This window comes from Humulus lupulus, chromosome X (assembly GCF_963169125.1).
Source record: "Humulus lupulus chromosome X, drHumLupu1.1, whole genome shotgun sequence".
NCBI classification, from domain to species: domain Eukaryota; kingdom Viridiplantae; phylum Streptophyta; class Magnoliopsida; order Rosales; family Cannabaceae; genus Humulus; species Humulus lupulus.
Genome location: NC_084802.1, coordinates 27,854,916 through 27,882,415, shown reverse-complemented (window position 1 = coordinate 27,882,415; position 27,500 = coordinate 27,854,916). Strand labels below are relative to the sequence as shown.

The following is a 27,500-nucleotide window of genomic DNA, read 5'->3' as shown; positions in this document are numbered from 1 at the left end:
AATGTATGTCAATCTTGATGTGTTTTGTTCTTGCATGGTAAACTGGATTTGCAGCAAGGGCACTTGCACTCACATTATCACACCAAGTGATAGACTTTGCAGGGAGAGGAAACTTTAACTCACTCAGTAGTGATTCAATCCATGTAATCTCAGCTACAACATGTGATAAGGCTCTATATTCCGATTCAGTGCTGGATCGTGACACTACAACTTGCTTCTTTGATGACCGTGACACAAGTGTTTCTCCAAGATAGACACAATACCCAGCTACTGATTTCCTGTCATCCGGGCAGCAAGCCCAATCTGCATCCGAGTATCCCATGATGGACAATCTGTCACTGCAGCCAAGATGCAAACCATGATTGATGGTGCCTTTGAGATATCTCCAAACTCTCTTTGCTCCACTCCAATGGATTGTAGTAGGTGCTTTAAGGAATCGGCTCAATTTATTTACTGCATAGGCGATATCAAGACACGCATGGCAGAGATATTGCAAGGCACCAATGACACTTCTGTAAGCCTTCATATCAGCCAGTTGTTCTCCATCAGTCAAGGACATTGGTCGGCCAGCAACTATAGGTGTGGGACTCGGCTTTAAGTTCTTCATTTTGTGTCTGTGGAGCAGCTCTTCAATATATTTAGACTGAGTCAAATAAACTCATATGTCATCTCGAAACACTTCTATGCCGAGGAAGAAATGTAAGGAGCCTAAATCTTTTAGTGTAAATTTCTTGTTGAGGACTGTGATAAAATCTGTGAGCTTCCCTGCCTTGTAGCCAGTAATAACAATATCGTCTACGTAGATTAGCACAAGTATGATTGTTATACCGTCATTTTAGAAGAACAACAAGTTATCATATTTAGAGTTTTTGAAATTCCACCTCAAAAGTGTATGCTTCAGTCGCTCAAACCATGCCCGAAGAGCTTGCCACGAGCCATATAAAGACTTGTGGAGTTTGCAGACATGATGAGGCTTGGTTGGGTCTTCAAAACCTTGTGGTTGGGACATGTACACATCTTCATCCAAGTAACCATTCAGAAAGGCATTATTTATGTCTAGCTGGCATATATGCCAATTTCTTGAGACAGTTATGGTGAGCACTATGAAAACTGTGGAGACTTTGATCACAGGGCTAAAAGTTTCACTGAAATCAATCCCTGGCCGCTGATGAAATCCCTTAGCGACTAGGCGAGCTTTGAGTCGCTGAAACGAACCGTCTTAATTTGTTTTGACCTTGAACACCCATTTGTTGTCGACCAAGTTATAGTGAGAAGAATAAGGAACCAAGGTCCATGTTTTGTTAGCTTGGAAGGCATCAAATTCAGCTTGCATTGCTTGCTTCCACCCCTCACTTTGGAGGGCATCTTCAACACATGTAGGCTCCTCACTAGCAGAAGTCCATTGAGCTTGTCCCAAGTAGACTTTGGGTTTTAAAATGCCTGCCTTGGAGCGTGTAGTCATGGAATGACTTGGCTGAATAACAGAAGGTGAATTGATTGCAGTAGGAGGCGAAGCCAGAATGTGCACAGGGGAATCTGAAAGGGCATGGGAAGAACTAGACGAACAGTGAGTGGGTGAGGAAGATGCCGAATCAAAGTGGGATAAAGAGTGTACCTGAATGTTACTTGATGAAGGAGGGTATGGCATGGAGGGTGCAACCTCTTGGATCACTTGGGGCGAAGACAAAGGAGGCGAAAAAGGAAACTGAGCTGTAGTGGGCACGGGTGCCATTTTTTCTGGCTGAAATGTGTTGAGGAAACCATAGCTAAAGGGGAAATCATGTTCATTAAAGGTAACATTGCGTGAGATGTACACACGTCCAGTGGAACTAAGGCACTTGTATCCTTTGAAATGATCACTATAACCAAGGTTGACACACTTAAGAGACCTGAAACTAAACTTGTGCTCCTGATATGATCTTAAGTAAGGAAAACAAGCAGCCCCAAACACTCGAAGAGAGTTGTAATCAGGTTGTTGGTGGAAAAGGAGTTCAAAGGGAGACTTGTGGTGTAGCACAGGTGTGAGAAGACGATTGATGAGATAAACTGAGGTTTGGAAAGCGTCCACCCAATACTTGAGAGGCATTGAGGATTATGCTAAAAGAGTAAGCCCCATTTCAACGATATGGCGATGCTTACGCTCAGCTCTATCATTTTGAGCAGATGTGTGTGGACATGAGTGTTGAAATAAGATACCATTTTCCTCAACAATTTTTGCAAAAGCCTGGTATTCCCCTCCCCAATCAGACCTAATAACTTTGATTTTTCGCTCAAATTGTGTTTCAACAAAGATTTTGAACTGTTGAAAAGCAGTAATAGCTTCGGACTTGGATTTCAGAGGATACAACCAAGTGTAGCAGTTGTAATCATCAACAAAGTGGATATAGAAGCGATAATTTGTGTTGGACATGATGGGGGATGGACCCCAAAGATCAGTGTGAATAAGGTCGAGAACATTTTTAGCTTTGCTTATGGAAAGTTTGTAAGGTAGAGAGTGTGATTTACCATATTGACAAGCATCACAGAAAAAATTATTTTCATTGATTAAAATCTTTACATTTAAGGAAGCTAAGACTTGCTTCAAGACTCTAAGGGACTGATGGCCTAAACGTCTATGTCAAACATCATTTTTGGAAGCTAAACGACTCTCACTTAGGGACTGAGTTACATTGGACTTGGACAGAAAAGAGACTCTATTGTCGTGACTTTGGTGGCTGGGATCCAAAATTGTAGAAGTGGCTGGAGTGTCTAGTTGATACAACCTGTGACACCTCACGTCACGATGGCTGCTTTCTGGAATGACGACTGACCCTACAAACTAAGACAAGTCTTTCCAGCGTGCTTTGTCCTCACTCGCACACTTCCTGGGAAAACTTCCCAAGAGGTCACCCATCCCTAGATTACTCCAGGCCAAGCACACTTAACCATGGAGTTCTCAAGTGATGGGCTACCGAAAAGAAGATGCACCTTCCTGATATAGGTAGTACTCATCAATCCATTTAAGCCCTCTTCAACTGTGTAGTCCCATACCTATACAGTCTTAGAATCATTACACTTGACCTTCCCCAGGCAGTGTGGGATTGCACAGCTTACCCGGTCTTTCCCCTTACGGATCACGGGATTCTGACTGTCACACAACCCATCTCCAAGTGTTCCTTGAAGTAGCACCTTCCTTGTGACCTTGTCCTTCACAAAACAACAATTGGCATGAAACTCAATTAGTATGGGATTATCAGCTGTAAGTTTGGAAACACTAATGAGATTCTTAACAATTTTAGGAACACATAAGAGATTTTTAAGAGCAAGTGATTGGTTGGAATGTGCTTGTAAACAACTAGTTCCAACATGAGTGATGGGTATAGCATTACCATCTCCTACCATTAGCTTATCCCTACCACCATATTCAGTCGATTGAGTCAAGTTAGTGGCACTAGACGTGAGGTGGTGACTTGCTGTGCTATCGGCATACCAAATATCGTTGTCCACTGTCTCAGGAGAAGCAACAAAGGCAGAGTGAGAGGCTTTGCGTGATGGTTGAGATAAGTTTGGATCGGAACCCATGTAAGCCTCGTCAAATCTATTGTAGCACACAGCAGCCGAATGCCCATATTTCCCACACACTTGACAAGTGGGTTTGGGTCCGGAACCTCTACCACCTCTGCTGCAAGATCGAGGCGAGCCACCTCTGAAAGGAGTCCCACCACGACCTCCTGTGGGGTTTGATGTGTGTTTCTTGTGCAGAGGAGTAGGCCCAGTTTTGTTGGCAAGATTAGCTGAGGGAGACCCAAGGTCTTTGAGGATCTTGCTAGAGGAGCTGAGACTACTAAGTCGATCGAGTCAGCTGTCAAAACGAAGAAGAGTGTCTTGAAGTTCTTGCCAAGTGAGGGATATCCAAGCCTCAAGTTGCACGATAATAGACAAGTATTCTGAATCCAGACCATTGAGAACATTAGTGACCATATGAGATTCAGGATAGGGGTTACCTGCGAGGGCCAGAATGTTTTCCCAAATTCGCATTTGCCAAAGATACTCAGGCATACTGAGATTTCCTTTCCGTGTGGTCTGGAGTTTTGTGCGTGCTTCATCCATTCGAGCCTTCGAGTGTGCGCCATAGAGGTTTTTAAGAGCACGCCACAAGTTTGCAGCTGTTTGACAACCCATAACCTCAGTAGCCTCCGTCATCGAATCGTAGAGCCATCCCATAAGGAGCTGATCGTGGACGATCCATTGTTCATAAGCTAGGTTTACTTGTAGACCAGCATCTGAGGTTCCATCATCACTCGGTGAACCTGTAGAAAGAAATTCAGGTGGAGTTGTCCTTGTCCCATTGATGTATCCATCCAAATAGTGACCACGGATGATGGTCGAGACCATCGTTTTCCATAAGCTAAAATTGTTACGATCCAGCTTTAGCACAAAGGGCTGGCTAAGCGTACCACCAAAAGGAGTGGCAGTCGTTGGGCTAGAAAGGGTGTTGAGTCCCTAAGCTGAAGATCCAGCTGCTGCAACTGGAGCGACAGTGTCAGCTGGAGGAGAGGAGGTTCCAGTAAGCCCCCCTGCAGCTGGGGTTTGGCTGTGGTCGGAGGACATGGTGGTAGTGGCCTTGAATGGCGTCTGATACCAAGATAAGATTTGTAAAAATAGGGAGAATGAAAAATGAATGATCTCAGCTCAATCTGAGTCTAAGAGTGACTGTTCCATTTATACAAAAATATAATACAATAGTGTGCAATGTGGTCAATACACGTGTTAGTGGTCCATAACAGAAAAGGGAATAATAATGATAACAAAACTTTCTGTTACAATCATGATCAAATATTTGAGTGAGGACCACACCACAACAGAATTCGATTATGGCAGAGGTGACTCTGCTCTGATTTGGCACTTAATGCTGACACAGCATTGACCTCATTCCTTTATATGTTGATATGCTTGATTTTTTCAATGAGGTGGGGTTCCATACCAAATGCTAGACTTAATCTAGACTAGTACCGAAGGAGAAAAGGGTCTATCCAAATTCTCATTGTTTAGCACAAAACTGTCTATTATTCATGTTACGTTTCAGTTTCATGTTCTTAGGTCAATAGAGAATGTAGAAGACCATGTTGATGTAATGAACATTCTTGTTGACAGGAGCATACAAGACCACTAAAATGCTTGGTAACATAGAAGTAGACACTTCGTTTTCAAGTTTTAAAGCATTAGAACTAAGCAATTAGGAACAAAAGAAAATACTAAATGAAAACCATGGCAAGACAGGCCCACAAACAGCTTCATCTTGAGGGTGCATTTGCAGAGTAGTGTGCAAGAGCAACAAGAATCTGAAATTGGTTCACCTCCAAAATAGACTATCCCCATCATGTCTTTGAGATTTGGATTGTGATTGTCAATAAGTTTCCTTGCTTTTTGTTGAGTAAGGAAATATGTTAATTTTTTGCCCATTTAATCTCCGCTTTGTTATAGAGCTATGTGCTAATTTGGAGCTCTTTGAATACCTCGAACATAAACTGGTCATATTTGATATGATTACATTCAGTAATCACAAGATGGTTTGAGGTTTCAGTGATTGTCACTAACATCATATATGATAGGTTCTAATGTACTGTGTTCGCTGGCTTACCAATATTTCTCGATAAGAGTGATCATAATATCCACTTCATTTAATATTTCTCAAACCATACTAACTCCACCATATGTATTTACATTTTCTATTTTTATATATAATTATTTTTTTATTACTAAATATTTATTTTATAGTATTCTATTGTCTTTGTATGAGTGTTTGATTTTATTTTGACTTTGTTTATAATATTATTGTGTATTTTATTATAGTTTGCAATTAGTATTAGACTTATAATATCCATTTTATACATGTGATATTCTTATTTATAGAATTGATGTATTTATACATATATAATTACCATTAATAAAACAAATACCTCAAAAAAGATGTTTAATTTAAAAAATAAATAAATTTCAATGGATGATGTAAATAGAACTCCAAAATATAAAGAAGAAAAATAAAAATAAACTCTAATGGATGCTCTATTTTATATTTTTTTACATTTTTATTTTTTAAAGTAAAATTCTTAATTTTATTTAATAAAAATAAATGATCAAGTCTAGTACAATAACTTTGGTAAGTTAATATGGTAAATTTATCCAACAACAAAGACCAATAAAACCAGCATAGGAACAACATACAAGCTAAAATTATGATTGTTAACAAAATCCAAACTATCAAGATAGTTAGAAATGAAAAACAACTAAATATTTACTACTAAATCTCGCACAAGGGAACAACCCAAAGAAAAAATTAACAATTTTTTTACATATTACTATAGTGTCTTTTTTTATATGTGGAGATTATTATTTATAAATAGGTTTGTGATATATTTTGAATTATAATGTGGAGAAGCTACTCCACTTGATCTTTGCTGGAAGTGAAGCTTGGAGTTTGGTGATAATGATTTTTGAGAACTTTCCATGATGTGGCAATATTTAGTATTTTCTGTTAAAATTGATTTAGATACAAGAATATAACAAATGGAATATTTGTATGCCTGTAAATACTACTATTATCTACAGGGCTATTGTCTCTCATTGTAATTTGAAATTTTTGGCATTGGTAAAATAATCTTGAATTATTTTTTTAACAATTAAGTCATTAAATTTAATTAATTAAAATTAACTTCAAATTTATAGAAATTTACAATTATAACATTTTATGAGATATATTTGTTCATTGACGGTAAGATTATACTACAATCAATTAATAAGATTAAACATTAAAATTATAATATTACCATTTATAAAACTTAATATTTTTTCTTTTTAGCTGTTAGAATCATATATTTTAAAAAATTATTTTTTAAATCATATATTTTATAAAATAGTTCAAATAAATTATTGAACTTAATTTTGATCAAAACAAATTTAAACTAACATCGCAAATAATTTACTAAATTAAAAACTTAGAACAAAAACACAATTATTCTATCTAACAATTATATTGTTATATTAAATTTTTTGTTTACTAAAATTGAGTTTAAGATATATTTAAATTATTTAATAAAATATAAGGACTTAAAAATATATGGTGTAAACAATTAATATGTGAAAATACAGTAAGCAAAATAATATAAACCTTTAAAAAATAAAAAATCTTAATTTATACATAGGGACCTAAAGTGGCCGCCAGCCAGAGTGGAGAGGCGGCTTTCAGTTTTGTAAACCAGGTGCTGAACACCTGAATCTGCGTGGTTAGTAGATTCATTTCTTCTTCACACAAACAACCCCTCCTTTCCTACCATTTTCTTTATTTTTATTTATTTTTTGAATAAAATTATAATTCGATTCTTCTTCTTCTCTCCTCTCCTGTCTGTCTGTCTTTATGATCGTCATAATCAAAAGTAAATTATAAAAAAAGAAAAATTTGAGTTTTGAGAAATGGGAATTCCGTCGGAAATGAGGGATTTTTGGGCTAAACGCAGTCAGAGAGAACCTGTCTTACTCATTGCTTCGCCAGCTGAAGAACGTAAGGTCTTCAACGCCAAGCATTGCACTCAAGGTTCGATCTCATCATATTCATCTGTGTTTTCTTTTGTTTTTCTTTTCTTGATTACGATTCATTCTTTTTTGGATTTGTTTTGATTGAAGAAAGAAAATAGGATTGGAATCCAAAATGGTATTTGATTTTGATCATTGAATTGTTTAGTAAAACTCCTCAATTCGAATGACTTTGATTGAAACTATATGTATCCATATATAATGTCTTATTCTGTTTGGTTGGTTGGTTAATTCACTTCTTAGTTTTTTGGGTTTGGATGAGAATAAAGAATTAAGCTTGCTTTTAAAATCTCTATGTAATTTCTGAAATATACCCAATTGATTTTACTCTCTTAACCTCTCCGGTCTCCACTGTACTGTTGCAATTTGCACATACTTTGTGGCAGTTCTACTTACGTAGTTACACTTGAATCTATTGCTTCTTATGCCCATTTCATTGGCATTTTCTTAGCAACCAACCAATCAGAGACAAAAGCAAATTTGTTGGTCTACAATTTGATTAGAGTACCATCATTTCTGATTTATTATTGTTTACATGATTTCGCAGAAGGTGTGCGTGCTGGATTTAAGGCAGCTTCCATTGCTTGTGTTGTCAGTGCTGTTCCCACTGTATGTTTTAGTTTTTCTCAAGTGGATCTTTATTACAATTTCCTTTTTGTTTGTTATTAGTTTATCAAGGACTGGGGTATAAGGAATCTCATCAGAGTATTTGGTCCATTGCGTTGCTTATTTTTGGGAACCCTACTTCTCCCAATATTCTCAACTCTTATGCCATTTGAAGAGGAGATGTGATTTCTTGAAAGGATTCGCTTAACTTTCTTATGACAAGTATTATATATCCCTTGAATAGAAGTGAAACTGATTCCAACCTCTTTTCCTTCTTTTGGCACCGTTACCTTTTACAAGTTCGTCCAGTTCTTTCCCTTCATTATAATTGTGCACACTCCAGTAAGACACTTAATGTACTTTACTGAAAAAATGATGAACCAGCAAAAGAGGCCTATGACAAGTATTAGATACTTTACTAAGCAACTTTATAGTGAAAATGAACTGAAAAAAAGTTTTGGCTTTCTCATATAATTTGATTTCTAGTGTCCATATCAGAATCAAGAGTCATTAGTGGTCCTTCACCTTTGGATCTTTCAGCCATGCGTGTAGATGTTAACCAGTTAATAGTTCACAAAAAAGAATCTAGTAGAGCATCCTGTTTCAAAATCAATTAATGGCGTCCTTTGTAATCTCATATTCTTTGGTGACTGTTGTCTTCATACACAGTCTTCTATGTTTTGGTTGAATCTTAAATGCAGTTATTTGTTTATAATTTGATGATTTGTGTTGGCTCATCTTCTTAGTTGATCGCTGTTCGAACAGTTCCTTGGGCAAAGGCAAACCTTAACTATACAGCTCAAGCGCTAATTATTTCTGCTGGTATGTATGCTCATCACTTACTTCTTTATGCTCAATACTTGGTAAACATAAGATACTGGGATGAGATTTAAGTTTAACATTTGCGTCCCATTCCAAGAGTTATTCGTTGTGGTGGATTTTTCATGTTGTGCCAATGTATTGTTCTGTTCAAATATTTGTCAAGCTTAAAATTAACTTGTAGCTTTCATTTATTGTGCAGCTTCAATTGCATCATACTTCATCACTGCTGATAAAACCATCTTAGAGTGTGCAAGAAGAAATGCTCAGTTCGAACAAGCCTTGAGACGCCAAGACTGATATGAGGCAACTCTGTCCGAAGTCTGTAAGCCAAAAATAATTTGCATACAACACAGTGCTTCCTTGTGGCACTTGATGGCGCTGCTTATACTGATTCAAACCTGCGCCTGTTGTATGTATTAATATACCACCCTTTCTCCATTTGTTTTCCTAATTTAACTGCATGTCAATTTTAACACAATGCTTTTGCTTGTGCATTTCAGTAGAATATTACTTTTGTGCTCTTATTTGTGTTCCTTAAATGAGGAGTTCCTGAACAAAATCTATCCGAAGTTGAAAGTGTGTGCAAAATTGCAAATGGCTAGACAAAAGTGAGTGAAATGTGCACTCGTTCAAATCTATAATCTTCTTTTCTTGTTGATAAACATTTTCTATTATGGTATAATACATTATTACAGGCAGAAAAAGGAATCAATATCTTTGGCAGTTGACTTCTTAATATTTAAAATGTCATTAGTGACAACAATCTTAAAGTTTATGGGAAAATTGAAAAGGTTAGAATATATTTGTAATGCTTTACAATAAAGTCAGAACGTGACGATATTAATAACATTGTACATAGTGCCCTCGACTAAAAGCCCATGTAATGTTTTCATTAACTCCCAACTTTGCATAAATTCTGAGGACCCATTTTTAACTTGTGCCAAACTGTCCAATTTTCTTTCTCTTTGCATCTTTGTTTATTCCCCAAATGACGACACAAAAGTTAGGGACACTTAATGTCAAAGGGCTTCTTAGCTTACTCCAAGCCTCTCATTGGATACAACTATCTCAATGGTGAGAATGAATAAGATACTCAACGAGAATGCCATAAATCAACTAAGGAAAACATAAAATAAGACATTTTAATCTCTCTTTGAATCATTTATGTATAAATGCATATATATATGGGTCGGATAAGGAAACTTAGAAAAAGAAACACCAAGTTGCTTCATTTTTTTCTTCAATAATTTTGTGCATTGCAATGTCTCAGAATGTGCAAAAAATAAGTAAAAATCCAATTGAAGATGTCAATTCAGCTGATGATATCAACGATATCGATTACTACTGGAATCTCAAAGAAGATTTCTGTGCCAATTCTCAGTCCAAAACCGTAAAATTCAGGTTTGAAGAATCAACTAGCTCTATTGGGTCAGTTTCTTCATCAGACCTACTTGATAATGACGATGATGCCTCATCAAACTTATCACCACAAACTCGTCTTCTGCATGAATTTTCAGATTCAACAACAAAATCCCAACTTTCTACAAGGTGAGAATTTTTGTTATATCTTTTGACAACTTAGTACTCTTTAAGATATTTCTAATTAATTCTTCTTCATATTTGGATGGCAGAAAAGGGCTTTCGAGGTACTATGAAGGGAAGGCCAAAACATTCTCATCACTTTCAGACGTGAAATGTGCACAAGATTTGGCCAAGAAACAAATCCCTTTTGTGAAGAGAGGGCATAGAAGTAGAACCTATTTACAGTCCCCAAAAACTATCATTATATCAAAGAAAAATACGAGGACATCTGCCTCTTAGTCCACTGTATAGATTTTTCACGCAATTGACTGAGTTAAGCAAGCAACACATTGATTCTATCTTTACTAAATATTACAAAAATATTTAAATTTCATTTCAATATGCTCTTTATTATTATTATAGTCCTGATTACTAGTTTATAATTTTTCATTTAGTTAGTTTGATAATTTAGTATTAAAAATATAATTAAAACACATTTTTAATCAAATTTATTTTGAATATTACCAAAATATTTCTATTTTAATTACATAATAAAAATAATAAATTATAAAATCTAAAATAAAATTATATAAATTATTTTTATCAATTCCAAATTTAAAATTTAAATAATAATAATAATTTTGTTTCTTTTATTCTTCTTAAATTTTTAATCAATTGAAATAATAATAATAATAATACTAATACTTGTAGACACTGGAATATCTACAATTGATAAGACAAACATGGACACTAACAACCTACACACAACAAAACAAATAGAACGTGAAAATATTTAACTCCAAGGACTGACCCAAAAATCACTTAAGATCAAGTCGGTAATTAAGAATAAGAAAAACCTTGCATAATCTTTTGTCATGGTTTGACCAAAGGTAAGTAAGTAGCAGAGAAATAAAGTTTTGAGAGAGTTCAAAATAAGAAGAATATAATGACCTTAATGCCCTTTGGGGGGCATTCCATTCCGTTTATATAGAAGTGATGAGAGCTATCTATGTAGAAGTAGAAGTAGGAAATAATTCATGATCTTATAAATCCTCACATCTATTTATGTAGGGCACTGTTAGGCTAATTTTAGCCTATATTTTTAAGTGTCTTTATCAGTGTCTTTTTAATAGTTCTTATGTTTTCTGAGCGGAATTATGCTTGTTTTTACTTGATTTCAGGTTAAGCTTATGTTTTGGGCATTTGGAGTGGATTGTATAGAAATCAAGCATTTGGAGTGGATTGTGCTGAAATTTCAATTAGGGCTGCGGCGCAAGAATTGGCGCCGCGACGCTCTTGCGTATTAGAGCCGCGGCGAGCCCCTTTCTAGAAACTCGAGATTTAGCATTTGCCGAGTAGGGCCGCGGCGCTAGCGTCCGTACACCTCAGAATTTTTAAGGGCAATTTCGTCATTTTGGGAAGATATAGAATGAGCTCTTCATTCTGAAAAGGGGATCGCGATTTTTGACAGTAGAGACAGACAAAAAGAGAGAAAAGACAAGAGAAGACGGATTTTGGAGCAAGCATGGGCGATCTCTGACAATTCCCCATCTAGTTTCATTCTCTTTTTCTTTGATTTCCTATGTTATTGTTTATGTTCAGTTTGATTATGGATATGAATATTGAGATTATGAGCTAAACTCCTATTAGGGATTTGATGGATATTGACTAAGATCATCCCATGGTTAATGCTATTTGATTATTTCTTCTTGCTTGTTTATGAGATTTGTTCATTTTTGTGCTTAATGTATGCTTGAGATTGATCACCTTAAGCATGATTCATGATCCTAATGTGAAATCTGAAAAGTGAATATTAGGAATGCTCTAAATGAATGAACATAGGTTTTGATGCGAAACGAAAGTTGTTGACGCGGTTCTTCGCCAACAGGTAATTAAGAGAAGAAGAGAAAGGGATTAGTGTTGAAAGTAGAACCGTCACAGATATGAAATCTTAGAGGATGAACTTGGTGACTCAAGACACGTTTTTAAGTGGTTCAAAGGTTAAAATCCTTCTACTCCACTAGTCAATATTATTGATCTATTCTGGGTATTTGGTTACAAAGTATATATCTCTCCAGAGACTATTTTTTCCAACCCTTATCAACTCCCAGGGTCTCCATATTTATAGGAGAAGGCATCTGGAAGTTGGTAAGGAGGTCATCCCGTGACCTTCTTATTTGTCATATCAACTCTGTGACATTCATGATTAATTCATAAACCTGACACATAAGTATGGTCAAATCGATAGATAAGGAGATAATGGGCCGCACGGCCCAACCCAGCCGTGGGTGTCTGAATACGCACGTTCCTGCTGCATGTCCGAGAAGTCAGGGAGATATCGGACACATGATGTCAGATATAGGCACGTTTATCTTGCGTGTGTTGACTTTACAAAGGGTCAGAGATCCATGAGCAGCGCGTACCACTAGCTGCTCCCCTGACCCGACCTTCGGCCTTCAGAATCCTTCCCCCAGTCTTGGGCAACCTTGGCGAGTCCTTGAGGATACCTCGAGCTAATAGAGTACGACCTCGAAAACAGGAGCTCCGGCCTGGGGAAATTTACGGACTAACCATGATTAGTCCGAGGCTCGACCTGCTAATCAGCCCGTGGGAAAACCAGGGCGTACATATGCCCCCCAAGCTCCTGCTCGTGGTATATGACGTCATATATAGAAGACCACAGTAGGGGCTTTTAGACTTACCCACAACCCTTCACATTCCACTTTTTGTGCAGGCGTCTGATACGTGGAACGTCGTGTGGTGGTGATGGTATGTTTTACGAGAACCGCATTTAATGGCCTAGTCTATGCTCAGCCGTCGTTTCGTATTTCGAGTGGAAGGCCTCGGATCCCTCACTAGGGTCATCCAAGAGCCTTCTACACGTGATTCTTCATGTATATAAAAAGGGGGTGGCCACCCTACGCACGGGCCACCCCTTCATTCAAAATTTCTCAAATCTCTTTTCTTCTTCCCTTTCTAACTTTCAGAAGAACGAAACCCTCGACTCCGCTGCTGCCATTTTCATTGTTCAAGAAGCTTAGGCGCACGAGTTTCTCCGAAGCTTTGGAAGCTATTTCACCGACGAAGCTCCTACCAACGCAGCACTCTCGTCAACCTTCCAGCCATACACTGTAAGTTTCCTGACCCCGTTCACTTTGAAAACATGCTACTGTAGCTTAGGTAAAAAAAATTACTGTAGCCGCATGCAAGGGTTTTCTGGGTTGCGTGGATATGGAGGGTGACAGCCCTTTTTAGGTTAGGACATAATTGTTGTAGGAAATCGCCTTAGATTATGGGTTTCAGGATGCTTTTTCTGGGACAATTTATGGGTAGAAGTTTTGGGAAATTTTGGGTGCAAAACCGGGTAGCTTAGGGAACACGCCTCATGGGCGGTTTTGCAATTCCTGCCAACTGAAACTTTCCTCCCAAGGCAAATTTTACTCTGAACCCCCTGACACGCGAATTCCGAGTAATCTGGGATCTGTTGGGAGTATACGCGCGTGTTCACTGAACCGCGTGGTTCCACCTCCAACTCCTACCGTCTGCTGGCAGGGTTGAGGTACTTATTCAAGAAGCAGGAGTGGGAGGTCCCCACTCCTGCAGATATTTTATACTTCTTTTGCCTAAAAGCCAGCCCGAACCAGCGGGGGCGAGGCGACGGGTTCTACTATTTAACCCGTTTTCCTAATACGGCGGCGGTCATCGAGCTGCCAAGCCATCCAAATGACTTCAAAGACCAGTTCTTCATGTCAACTGGGTTCCGGAACTGCGAGCACCACTACTTCAACCGTCCTCGTAAGTGAACCCTGATCTTAGCTCGCCTTTTAAGTGTTATTTTATTTTAGCTCCTCCCGTATTCCACTCTGATTCCAGCCAATCTTGCAGCCATCTACGCGAGGACCGAAAAGTCTGTGACCCTCGGGGGTCAATATGAAACACTGGCGGGCTTGCCCCCCAGTGAAAAGGACTATCGCGTGCTCGTGACGGACGAGACGATGGTGTTCTGCAAACTGATTTTCCCAAATCAGACTCTGAACCTGAAGAGGCCCCGGGGGCCGCCCCCAGCCCGCGATAACAGACCTATCATCGTTGAGGAGGTCGCGGCAGAGGAAGACGAGGAGGATGAGACGGCTGAAGTTCCGCTCGTGAGGAATAGAAAGAGGACCTTGGAGGTCGCCTAGGGGATGGACGAGGAGAGGATCCAATCCGGAGCAGCCGCGGGTCCTTCCGGCCAAGGTAACCCTTTCTTGCTTAAGAATGTAGATAGGACCACTGCAGACCCCCGGCTGGTTAGGTTCAATCCTAGGCAGATCGTCCATCGTCACCGAAGGGACCCGGACCTGAACACACTCCTACTCCATTGTGTTGACCGGCTCATGCTGGATCACCAAGAGAGCCGGCCTAGGGGTACCGTAGTAGTAGATAACACCCTAGCTTTTAGGTCGATCATTTTTTAGGAGTATGGGACCAACTTACGCACATGGCCATCACTCCAGAGGGGCATCTATGCTCTGGGGCTTAGGCAGTATGTAGAAGAGTCTAGCCCCGAGTCAGAACCGGACCCAGAACTTGCGCCTGTTCGGGAAATAATCGTCTTAGGTTCTTCCAGCTCGGGGGGTAGGGCTCCCTTAGTATTCGTATACTTTTTGCCTTTAACCTTTTGCTTTTATTTCTCCCTGATTGCTAACTTGTAATAACCATGTTTTTTGTTTTTGCAGAAGAGATGTCTCAGCCCGAGGATAGTCTGCGGGGCATAGACTTCGGGGGGAATCCCCCTGCAGGGCCAAGATTGAAAAGGCTCTGAGGGTCCAAGAGCACGGCTGGGGGCTCCACTAAATCTCTGACAAAGGAGAAGGAAAAAACCCCATCATTCCAGGTCGGGGGGGCAATTCTTCCTCCTGCCGGAGCAGGACACATGCCCCCGCCGCCCCAGCGATCTCCATCAGCCACCCAGGACGTGGGAATGGAGGTCGGGACTCCGGCTGCAGTGGCCCCCGGCGTACGCATCACGGTCGACCCCCAGGATCTGAAGAAGATCCCAGAAGCCTTCCGGGCTATTGAGACACTGAGCCCGGTCCACGTAATAGAGTCATCGATGGACATGACCCTAACGGTAAGCTGTCCCATTCTTTTAAAGCTTTAATTCTCACACACCGCCTTATTTTTCCACTTAGCCAATTTATCTTCCATTTCTCGCAGGGCATCGATGTCGTACACCGAGGCATCACCAGGACCAGAGCTCAGCTCGAGGAGATGAGGGCTGGGCACCAGGCCGCTCTTCAGGAGGCTCAGGCGGCGAAAGATGCGCTGGCGACCTCGAAGGCCGAGTTAGAGAGGACCCGCTCGAAGGTCCAAGAGCTTGAGACATCCCTTGCCACCTCGCGAACAGACCTCAAGGCAGCGAAGACCGAGGCCCAGGCCGCCCTTGAAGCCGAACGGGCCACCTCGGAACAGTCCATGCAGGAACTGTTCTATCGTTGCTGGGCCCACAACCCGGAGGCTAACTTCTCTTTTATGCCGTCGAGTCTCTGGGCGCGCTTGTTGGTGAAGTTCCAAGCCCGCTTTGACAAAGAGGTGCCGCCCTCGGAGACTGGGGAAGCCTCTAGTGCGGCGGAGCAGGGTGAGACCGCGACCTCCAAGGGGCCGACTGACAGGGCTTAGGGCACTTTTTCTTCTCTTTTTTATTTTGAAGTATTTTGTGTAATCCTTAGCACGAGGTATTTTTACCTCGAGACAATTTTCCTTGCAATTTTAACTTATATATTTCTTCATGCTTTTGGCTACAATACACTTCCTTTTTTTTTTTTATAAACTTAGTTCGTGTTAACCGTTATTTATATCCCGAGCCCTTTAAGAAGAACCACGATCCATAAATTTAAGTTAACTTCTAAGTTTAATGACCCGGTTAACACCAGGAGCTTATTTTGAAAACTTAGTTCGCGTCAACTTTTATCCATATCTCGAGTTCTTTAAGAAGAACCACGATCAATAAATTTAAGTTAACTTCTAAGTTTTGTGACCCGGTTAAAACCAGGAGCTTATTTTGAAAACTTAGTTCGCGTCAACTTTTATCCATATCTCGAGTTCTTTAAGAAGAACCACAATCAATAAATTTAAGTTAACTTCTAAGTTTTGTGACCCGGTTAAAACCAGGAGCTTATTTTGAAAACTTAGTTCGCGTCAACTTTTATCCATATCTCGAGTTCTTTAAGAAGAACCACGATCAATAAATTTAAGTTAACTTCTAAGTTTTGTGACCCGGTTAAAACCAGGATATGACTTAGTTCGCGTTAAACCTTATACATAGATAAGAATCAACATCCAAGTCGTTAAGGAGACCTGGTTATATCCAGGTACCATATGCCCCCCAAGTAACTGGGAAAAGGTCTTTCGTAGTTACTTTAAGATTACACTTGCAAATAAAAAGAAAAACTTGATTTTTATTAATACATAAAAAGTGGCCTTCCAGGCCTTACAAGTAGGTCATTGATAATATTTCTTCAAGTGGATGGCGTTCCAAGTCCGCGGGACTGCCCCTCCATCAAGTCGAGCTAACTTATAAGTTCCTTCCTTGATGACCTCAATGACCTGGTATGGTCCTTCCCAGTTCGGTCCCAAGATTCCATCTTTGGGATCTTTCCCGGCCAAGAAAACTCTCCTTAGGACCAAATCGCCAACGCTAAAGGTACGTTTTTTGACTTTAGTGTTGAAGTACCGAGTGATCTTTTTCTGGTAATGGGCGAGCTGGAGTTGCGAATCCTCTCGACTTTCACCGATAAGGTCTAGGGAATGGCATAGGAGCTCGTGGTTCCTATCTTGGTCGTAGGATTGGACTCTATGCGACAGAACTTTAACTTCCACGGGGAGGACTGCTTCACTCCCAAAGGTTAGGGAGAAAGGAGTGACCCGTAGGAGTCCGATGCGAGGTCCGGTATGCCCACAGGACCTGGGGGAGCTGTTCTGGCCAGACCCCCTTTGCCTCATCTAATCTTTTCTTGAGGCTCGCCTTTAGAGTCTTGTTGACAGCCTCGACCTGGCCGTTTGCTTGAGGATAGGCCACAGAGGAGAAGCTTTTCACAATTCTGTGCCTTTCACAAAACTCGGTGAACAGGTCGCTGTCGAACTAAGTGTCGTTGTCGGAGACAATTTTCTTCGGCAGGCCGAACCGACAGATGATGCTTTTAACCACAAAGTCGAGTACCTTCTTCGATGTTATTGTTGCCAACGGCTCTGCCTCGGCCCACTTAGTAAAGTAGTCGATGGCTACCACGGCGTAACGGACCCCGCTCTTTTCGGTAGGCAGGGCGCCTACTAAATCTATCCCCCAAACGGCGAATGGCCAAGGGGCCGAGATCATTTTCAGTTCGACTGGAGGAGCTTGGGCAACCGCAGCGAAACGCTGGCACTTGTCGCACTTTTTCACATACGAGATCGAGTCTCTTGACAGAGTCGGCCAGTAATAACCTTGCCTGAGAACCTTTAAGGCTAGGCTTTGCCCCCCAGCATGGTCTCCGCAGAATCCTTCGTGAATGTCCTGCAGGATGGCCTGTGCCTCACCTGGATGAACGCACCAGAGGAGAGGTAGGGAATGTCCACGTCGGTACAACACACCATCGACCAGCGTGTACCTCGGAGCTTGATACAAGACTCGTCGTGCATCGTTACGCTGTTCAGGCAGCTTGCCCTCAACGAGATACTCAAGAATGGGGGTCATCCAGGTCGGCTTGGCATCAATCATCTCGACCTCTGCCTGATCTCCTTCTATACTTGGTTTTTTCAAGAACTCTATTGGCACCAACCCCAGGGTTTCTATCTCTCCGGAGGTGGCGAGTTTGGCGAGAGCATCTGCGTTCGCGTTCTGTTCCCGAGGTATCTGTTCGATTGATCCTCACTCAAATGCAGACAGCTCAGTTTTTACCTTCGCCAAATAGGCGGCCATCTTGGGTCCCCGCGCCTGATATTCGCCCAGCACCTGGTTTACCACGAGCTGGGAGTCACTGAAGCACTGGACGGAGCTCGCCTTTAACTCCTTAGCTACCCTCAGCCCAGCTAACAAAGCTTCGTACTCTGCCTCGTTGTTAGACGCCTTGAACCCGAACCTTAGCGCCGAGTGGAATCTATGTCCCTCGGGGGATATTAGAATGATTCCGGCCCCGGAGCCGTTCTCGTTAGATGAACCATCAACGAAGATCTTCCACGACGAATGCGGCGAGGTGACTTGAAGTAGGCCTTATGATGGATCCTCCTGGAATCCCGTGCACTCCGCCACGAAGTCAGCCAATGCCTGACTTTTTATGGCAGTTCGTGGAGTATAGAAAATCTCGAACTGACTGAGTTCGATCGCCCACTTTAACAAACGTCCCGATGCTTCAGGTTTTTGCAAAACCTGCCTTAGAGGCTGATCGGTCATGACGTGTACCGAGTGGGACTGGAAATACGGTCTGAGCTTTCGCGAGGCTGTGATTAGGCAAAACGCCAATTTTTCCATCAGTGGGTACCGTGATTCTGCTCCGAGGAGTCTCTTGCTGATGTAGTAGACTGGCTTTTGAACTTGGTCCTCTTCTCGTACTAGCACGGCGCTAGCTGCATCCTCAGTGACGGCCATGTAGAGGAAAAGAGGCTCTCCTGCCCTGGGCTTGGACAGCACGGGCGGTTCAGCCAGATGCGCCTTCAGATCGAGGAATGCGCTTTCGCACTCTACTATCCACTCAAACTTCTTGTTTCCCCGGAGCAGGTTGTAGAAGGGCAAACACTTGTCGGTTGACTTGGAAATGAACCGGTTGAGTGCTGCCACTCTTCCTGTGAGGCCTTGGACATCTTTCCGCGACCTGGGGGAAGGAAGCTCGAGCAGTGACCTGATTTTTTCGGGATTCGCCTCGATTCCTCGGGTATTGACTATGAATCCCAGGAATTTCCCCGATGCGACACCGAACGTGCATTTCTGAGGATTAAGCTTCATGTCGTATTCCCGTAGTATCTTAAAACATTCTTCCAGGTCGGAAACATGGTTGTCGGCAGTCTTTGACTTGACGAACATGTCATCAACATACACTTCCATGTTCTTTCCGATCTGGTCCGCGAACATTCTGTTTACTAGCCTCTGGTAGGTAGCTCCGGCATTCTTCAGGCCAAACGGCATGACCTTATAGCAATAGACATTCGTTGGGGTCATGAAGCTGGTATGCTCCTGGTCTACCGAATTCATCGCGATCTGATTGTAGCCTGAGTACGCATCCATGAAGGACATGAGCTCGTGCCCCGCCGTAGCATCCACTAGCTGATCGATCCTTGGCAATGGAAAGCAATCCTTGGGGCAGGCTTTATTCAGGTCGGAGAAGTCAATGCAGGTCCGCCATTTCCCGTTGGGCTTTGGAACTAGCACGGGATTGGCGACCCAAATTGGAAATTTGGCTTCGCGGATAAAGCCGCACTTTTTGAGCCAGGCCACTTCTTCTTCTAGGGCTTCAGCTCGGGTTGTTCCTAAACGCCTTTGCTTTTGAGACTTGGCAGGAACGCTTTTATCCAGATGGAGCGTGTGCATGATGACACTCGGGCTAATCCCCACCATGTCCTCGTGAGACCATGTGAATACGTCCAAGCTATTCTTCAGAAACGTAATCAGCTCCACCTTTCTCTTGTCGCAGAGGTTCTTCCCAAGCTTAACCGTCCGTGACAGATTTTGTTTATCAATGTTCACCTCCTCGAGCTCCTCAATAGCCTGGAGCTCGGATCTGTCCTCGCCTACTCGGGGGTCAATGTCCTCACTCAAGGCGATCTTTTCCTCTTCGGGATTCTGAGGTTTTTCAATCTCAGGAGCCGTCAAGGGTCCCTGAGATTCCTCTTCGCTCTGAATGGCCATTGCCAGCTGCCCGGGTTTAGACTTTCCCTTCATGGAAATGCTGTAGCATTCCCTGGCAGCGAGCTGATCGCCCTTGATGGTGCAGATTCCTGTTGAAGTAGGGAACTTCATGGCGAGGTGTCGAATGGAAGTGATCGCCTCGAAAGTTATGAGTGTAGGTCGGCCCAAAATGGCGTTGTAGGCAGCGGAGCAGTCAATGACCACGAACTCAAGTAGCTTGGAGACTGTCCGAGACTCTTCTCCTAGGGTGATCACCAGCTCGATCATCCCTATCGTTGTCGATCCTTCTCCCGAAAAACCATATAGCATCATGGAGGTTGCCTTTAGCTCGACGACGGTTAGACCCATCTTTTCTAATGTCGATCGGAATAGGAGGTTCACCGAGCTTCCGTTGTCCACCAACACTCTCCTCACTTTCCGGTTGGCGAGCTGGACTGCTACGACCAAGGGATCATTATGGGGGAATTGGACATGGCCTGCGTCTTCCTCCGTAAAAGTAATCGGTTGCTTCTCTAACTGCTGCTGTTTTGACTAACGCTGCTCTGGGACGAACTCCGCTCCGTTGTGGGCCTTTAATTCGTTCACATACCTCTTCTGGGCGCCTCTGCTCATGTCAGCCATGTGCGGTCCTCCAGAGATGGTGGAATCTCTCCCTCGACCACGGGAGGAGGGACGTCCTGACTTACCCGAGGCCCGGGCTGACTGGCTGGGACTTCTGGAGCGGGTCAACCCGCTGGGACCCTGTTTCGTGAATATTGCGCCAAAGGGCCTGCTCGGATGAGATTATCTATCTCATCTTTGAGATGCCTGCAATCATCAGTATTGTGGTCGACGTCGTTATGAAAACGGTAGAATTTTGAAATGTCTCTTTTTCCCTTGTGGTGTTTCAATGGCTCCGGCCTCTTCCAGGGGACCCGAGCAGCGTTGGCCAGGAAGATACTTTCCCTGGACTGGGTGAGCTCGGTATATGTTGTGAACACGGGCTTGATTTTATCCACAGACTTATTCTTCTTTTGACCGTGCTGGCTGTTTTCACCATTTCCCTTTCTTTTGCCACCACCGGGCTGGTTGTTCTGCGCGACCTCGGGGATCACCACCACGATCTCTGTCCCCGCTCCAGTGGGCTTCTCGGGAACCTGGCTAGTCCCCGCGGCTGAAGCTTCAGCTTCTTCTAAGTTTATCCACTCTTGGGCTCTGTTAAGGAATTCGTTAACCGAGCTGACTCCTTTCCTTTGGATATCTTTCCACAGGTCTCCCCCGACCAGGATTCTGGTTCTCATGGCCATGAGCTTAGAGCTATCATCAGCGTCTCTGGCTCGAGCAGTGACATTCGCGAATCTGCTCAAGTAGGCTTTCAGCGTCTCACCGGGCTGCTGTCTCACGTTAGCTAGGGAGTCGGCTTGGACTCGGGCGGCCTGGGAGGCGCGGAACGTCCTTTTGAAGTCAGCTGAGAAAGTCTTCCAGGAGCTGATTGACTGCCTTTTACTCTGCTTGAACCACTGCCTGGCAGGTCCGGTCAGTGTGGAAGGGAAGATCAAGCAACGCAGCTCCGGGCCAATGTTATGGGCCATCATTAGGGTGTTGAACATCCCTAAATGGTCCGATGGGTCTCCGTCCCCATTGAACTTTGACAAGTGAGGCATACGGAAGCCAGATGGGTATGCCGTCGCTGCTATGTTGGGGGCAAAGAGTTCCATTTCGTCGCCCGAATCATATTCGTCTTTTTCTTTTTCTGATAGGAGCTTCCTCATCAGTTCCTCCATCTGAGTTAGGCACCGAGGGTTTGGTCCTGAGATCCTGGGTTATTCCGGGGCTGTTCAACAGCTCCGGACCCATTGTACATATTAGGTGGGTTGTTGCCCCTCCTATCTTGAGATAGGTTATTTGGGACATTCCCTCCGTTACGTACTTCGGATCGGACTCCCGCCGAGCGGGCCGGGCTACCATCTCTAGCTCGATCCTCTCTGTGAGAGTTGAGGCAATCTTGAAGGTCGCCTCCCTGGGTGGTCTGGTGACTTTGTGCTGAACTCAGTCGCTGACGCAGGTCTCCTCTGGAGAGATTACTCCGGCGGCTGCTGGTCCACTAACTGCTGCTGGATAGGCTTGGAGTGCGTCTTTGGCGGTGACGACCTGATCCTTCCCCCGGCACCCTGCTATGCCAGGAAGGTCCCGCTGATGGCGGGTCCCTCCTACTACTCCCGTAAGCTGGGACGTCTCGGACGGGCTGAGGAGACGGATATCTGATTGGAGAAGGAGGATGCCTGACTGGGGAGGCGATCTTAGTTCCGTCTGGACGGATCAAATTTGGTGGGGGCCTTTCGGCCCTGCCAGCTTGCTGGTCCCGCTCTGGACGAGCTGGACGAGGCGCAGGACGGTCTTTTGGGACGGGCTGACGTCGCTGGCCCTCCCCGGATCTCCTTCGGGAATTTCCTCGAGCTCTCCTGGGCGTTCTCGAGGAAGGTTGAGAACTAGGAGCTGACGTCCTGACCGAACGACTGTATTGCTGTTGTCCGATCCCAGGCATTTCCCTGAAGTTTGCCTCTTGATGGTGCGATGAAAGGGTGGAGTTGGCTGCAGGAAGTCTATCCGAACGGCTATGCCTGGGCCGATTACCTCGGTGAGACTTAGGAGCCTCACCTTGCCTCTCTCCAACGTTAACGTTGGTTGTGAGAGGGGGTAGTCGGGCCAGAATATCCTGGATTTGCCGACCGACTGCTGCTAACTGGCTCCTTAGTTGAGCATTCTTCATCTCCACCGCAGTATAATAACATGGGTTCGGATTAGGTGGCTGGGGCGCTGAGCTACCAGTGTCGTCTTGGCCCGCCGGCTGCTTTCCTGGCCTCTGTTGGACTTCAGGAATTTGTTCATCATGGATGGCAATATGGTGGGCCTCCTGCCCCTCCTGCTGCTCAGTTTCGTTGCCATGCCTGGATCGAGTGGTCACCATAGTTAGATGTTTGTGGCAGCACTAATTGAACTTGCTCTCAATGAAAGCACCAAACTGTTGACGCAGTTCTTCGCCAACAGGTAATTAAGAGAAGAAGAGAAAGGGATTAGTGCTGAAAGTAGAACCGTCACAGATATGAAATCTTAGAGGATGAACTTGGTGACTCAAGACACGTTTTTAAGTGGTTCAAAGGTTAAAATCCTTCTACTCCACTAGTCAATATTATTGATCTATTCTGGGTATTTGGTTACAAAGTATATATCTCTCCAGAGACTATTTTTTCCAACCCTTATCAACTCTCAGGGTCTCCATATTTATAGGAGAAGGCACCTGGAAGTTGGTAAGGAGGTCATCCCGTGACCTTCTTATTTGTCATATCAACTCTGTGACATTCATGATTAATTCCTAAACCTGACACATAAGTATGGTCAAATCGATAGATAAGGAGATAATGGGCTGCACGGCCCAACCCAGCCGTGGGTGTCTGAATACGCACGTTCCTGCTGCGTGTCCGAGAAGTCAGGGAGATATCGGACACGTGATGTCAGATATAGGCACGTTTATCTTGCATGTGTTGACTTTACAAAGGGTCAGAGATCCATGAGCAGCGCGTACCACTAGATGCTCCCCTGACCCGACCTTCGGCCTTCAGACTCCTTCCCCCAGTCTTGGGCAACCTTGGCGAGTCCTTGAGGATACCTCGAGCTAATAGAGTACGACCTCGAAAACAGGAGCTCCGGCCTGGGGAAATTTACGGACTAACCATGATTAGTCCGAGGCTCGACCTGCTAATCAGCCCGTGCGAAAACCAGGGCGTACAAAAGTATCCGCATAGCTTATGTGACTTGTAGATTATTACTTAATGCGAATTTTTTGTTGTGCTATCTCAGAAATGCAATAGTTGACAATGCAATTTAGAACCTAAATAATCTGAATAGAGTTTAGGTGATTTTATAATCTGTCATCTCATTGAAAGAAGAAGAGTAGTTAACTAGTGTTAACAATTGGGTAATCGAAGCAATTGAAATCATATCCCTATCTTCACATCCATTGTTAAACCCTTAATTTCTTATTTGTTGATTTTGCTTGTTGTGTTTTCTGCAATTTAATTTAAAAACCAATTTTTATTGTCGCCAAATAGAAATATAAATCCAATTTGGTTAGTACTTGGCTGCAATTCCCTTGGGTTCGACCTCACCTGTGTGAGTACTACTTGTATGATACGTGCACTTGCGTGTATTAAAATTAAGCAACAAGTTTTTGGCGCCGTTGCCGGGGAATTGTTTAGTTAATATTACGTTAATTGGATTAAATTCTAATTTGGTTTTCTTTTCACTTTTTGCTAACTTGTTTGTGTCCAATTCTTCTTATCTCATCTCAGGTACCATTGGTTTATGCGACGTCAAGGACCAACTGTAAGAGTGCCTGTTGATCCTGAGATAGAGAAGACTTGTCGGCAAAACAGAAAAAACAAAAGGTTGGAAAGAGTTGTACACAGGATTGAGCAAGAGGAAGTTATGGCCAACTACGGCAATAATGGGGGTGCCATAGAAGACCCAGCTAATGGTCAAAATCCACCCGACCGTAGCCTGAGGGACTATGTGTTGCCAACAATGACAGGGGTCCAGTCTTGTATAAGACCACCCACCGTAGATGCAAACAATTTTGAAATAAAGCCAGCCATACTTCAGATGGTTCAATCCACAGTCCAGTTTGGGGGACTACCCACTGAAGACCCAAACATGCATCTCTATAACTTCATGGAGCTCTGTCAGACATTTAAGATGAACGGAGTTAGTGATGATGCTATCAGACTTAGATTGTTCCCATTTTCTCTGAGGGAGCGAGCTAAGAGTCGGTTGGTATCTTTGCCACCTAACTCAATCAATACATGGAATGATCTAGCGCTGAAGTTCCTTTCTAAGTTTTTCCCTCCAGCTAAAGCAGCTAATTTGAGAGGAGAGATCAATAATTTTTCTCAGTTGGATAATGAGTCTCTTTATGAAGCTTGGGAGAGATTCAAATAATTGATAAGAAAGTGCCCGCATCACGGAATAGAGAAATGGATGCTAGTACATAATTTTTATAATGGGTTGTGTGGTACTACTCGCACACTCATTGATGCAACAGCTGGTGGTGCGTTTATGAGAAAAAGTGCCAATGAGGCATATGACTTGTTGGAAGAAATGGCCATGAATAATAAGCAGTGGCCAAGTGAAAGAAGTTCTTCAAGGAAAGTGGCCGGTATGTATGAAGTGGATGCAATTTCGAAATTGACCGCTCAAGTTAAGGCCTTGACTAAGCAATTGCAAGGCAATGTGATAACAGCTCCAGTGCAACAGGCCCAGACTTTGTGTGAAATATGTGGAGGTCCTCATGCCTTTGAACAGTGTCAGTATGCTGATGTAAACAACATGCCTATGGAGCAAGCTCAGGCTATTGGAAATTTTCCTCAACAGAGCAACAATAACCCTTACTCCAATTCTTTTAATCAAGGGTGGAGGAATCATCCCAACTTTTCTTGGAAAAATGACCAGCAAGGCCAATCTTCAAACCAACAACAGTCATTCCAACAACAGCCACAGGGGTTCTTTCAGCCAAGATTTAGGCAGCAACAACAACCCCAACCGCCCACTCATCATCAGCAACAACAAAATTCTGGTGGAAATTCTAATGCTCAGTCAAATGTGTTAAACCAATTCATGGCTGAAACTCGGTCTTCTATTAGAAATTTGGAGACCCAAATGGGACAATTGGCTACTCTCATGGCTAATCGTGCCCAAGGTAACTTGCCTAGCACCACTGAAGTCAATCCAAAAGAGAATTGCAAGGCAATCACGTTAAGAAGTGGAAAGAATTATGAGGGACCAAGTGAGAAGCAGCCAGTTGAAGAAGTGGGTCAGGATCAACAGGCACAGGCACCGACACAAGAGGAAAAGAAGCACAGTGAGAAAAAGGCTACTGAAGGCATGTTAGCAAAAGAAGCTTCGCCCCCAATCAGTATTGAGCATCACATAAAGATTCCCTACCCCCAAAGGCTCCGAAAGAACAACATGGACAAGTAGTTTACTAAATTCCTGGAAGTATTCAAGAAACTGCACATCAACATTCCATTTACGGAGGCCTTAGAGCAAATGCAGAGCTATGTCAAGTTCATGAAGGACATCTTGTCCAAGAAGAGGAAGATGGAGGATTTTGAAACTGTGGCATTGACAGAAAAGTGTAGTGCTATACTGCAAAAGAAGCTCCCTCCTAAACTGAGAGATCCTGGGAGTTTCACAATACCATGCACTATTGGGAGAATTGAGGGAATAAATGCTCTTTGTGATTTGGGAACTAGCATCAACTTGATGCCATTGTCAGTTTTCAAGAGATTACAACTTGGAGAAGCCAAGCCCACTACTGTAACTTTGCAACTAGCTGATCGTTCGTTGGCACATCCAAGAGGGGTAATTGAAGATGTCCTTGTCAAAGTAGACAAGTTTATTTTTCCTGCCGATTTCATAGTTCTTGACATGGAAGAGGATAGCAATGTCCCCATTATCCTTGGGAGACCCTTCTTGGCAATAGGCCAAGCACTCATAGATGTTCAGAAGGGTGAGTTGAAGTTGAGAGTGCAAGGGGAAGAAGTTGTGTTTAATGTGCTCAAGGCCATGACCTATCCAGAAGCTAGTGACAATTGCTTTTCGGTTGATGTAATGGGTAATTTAGTGGAAGAGAGAAAACTGATAAATGATCCTCTTGAGTTGAGTTTGGTTGAAGATGAAGTTAGTGATCAAGATGGAAAGGAAGCTATGGAGTACGCAAAATGGCTTAATTCTTATGAGCCATTGAAGAGGAAATACTTTGAAGAGCTTGGGGCAGTACCAAAAAGGTCATTGCCCTCAGTTGAGAAACCCCCAGAGTTCGAACTGAAGGTACTTCCTGACCATCTGAGGTATGAGTTTTTGGGTGAAAACAAGACACTTCCGGTTATAGTTTCAGCTTCACTATCTGATGTGGAGACTGAAAAATTGTTGAGAATTCTGAGAGAGCACATGAAGGCCATTGGGTGGACTTTGGCAGACATCAAGGGGATCAACCCCTCTACTGTTATGCACCAGATTTTAATGGAGGACGGAGTCAAAACAACCATTGATGCCCAAAGAAGACTCAATCCGCCAATGAAGGAAGTTG

The 27,500-nt window shown here is 42.9% G+C and overlaps 2 protein-coding genes and 1 non-coding gene across 3 annotated transcripts; 2 read left to right on the top strand and 1 right to left on the bottom strand.

Annotated features, from left to right (window-relative positions):
• The first annotated feature begins 7,187 nt into the window (after positions 1 to 7,187).
• On the top strand, positions 7,188 to 9,519 carry LOC133803382 (early nodulin-93-like). Its single transcript, XM_062241408.1, has 4 exons — positions 7,188 to 7,570; positions 8,117 to 8,178; positions 8,922 to 8,997; positions 9,197 to 9,519. Exons 1-4 carry the CDS (start codon positions 7,450 to 7,452, stop codon positions 9,292 to 9,294), a joined length of 357 nt encoding a protein of 118 aa, XP_062097392.1. The 5' UTR covers positions 7,188 to 7,449; the 3' UTR covers positions 9,295 to 9,519.
• Positions 9,520 to 9,682: 163 nt separating this feature from the next.
• LOC133803381 (protein OXIDATIVE STRESS 3-like) lies at positions 9,683 to 10,918 on the top strand. Its single transcript, XM_062241407.1, has 2 exons — positions 9,683 to 10,545; positions 10,629 to 10,918. The coding sequence occupies exons 1-2, from the start codon at positions 10,259 to 10,261 to the stop codon at positions 10,816 to 10,818; spliced, it is 477 nt and encodes a 158-aa protein (XP_062097391.1). The 5' UTR covers positions 9,683 to 10,258; the 3' UTR covers positions 10,819 to 10,918.
• A 14,355-nt stretch (positions 10,919 to 25,273) lies between these two features.
• Positions 25,274 to 25,380, bottom strand: LOC133807697 (small nucleolar RNA R71). The gene has a single exon (XR_009879597.1). It is a non-coding gene; the product is annotated as a small nucleolar RNA R71 (small nucleolar RNA).
• Positions 25,381 to 27,500: the final 2,120 nt, after the last annotated feature.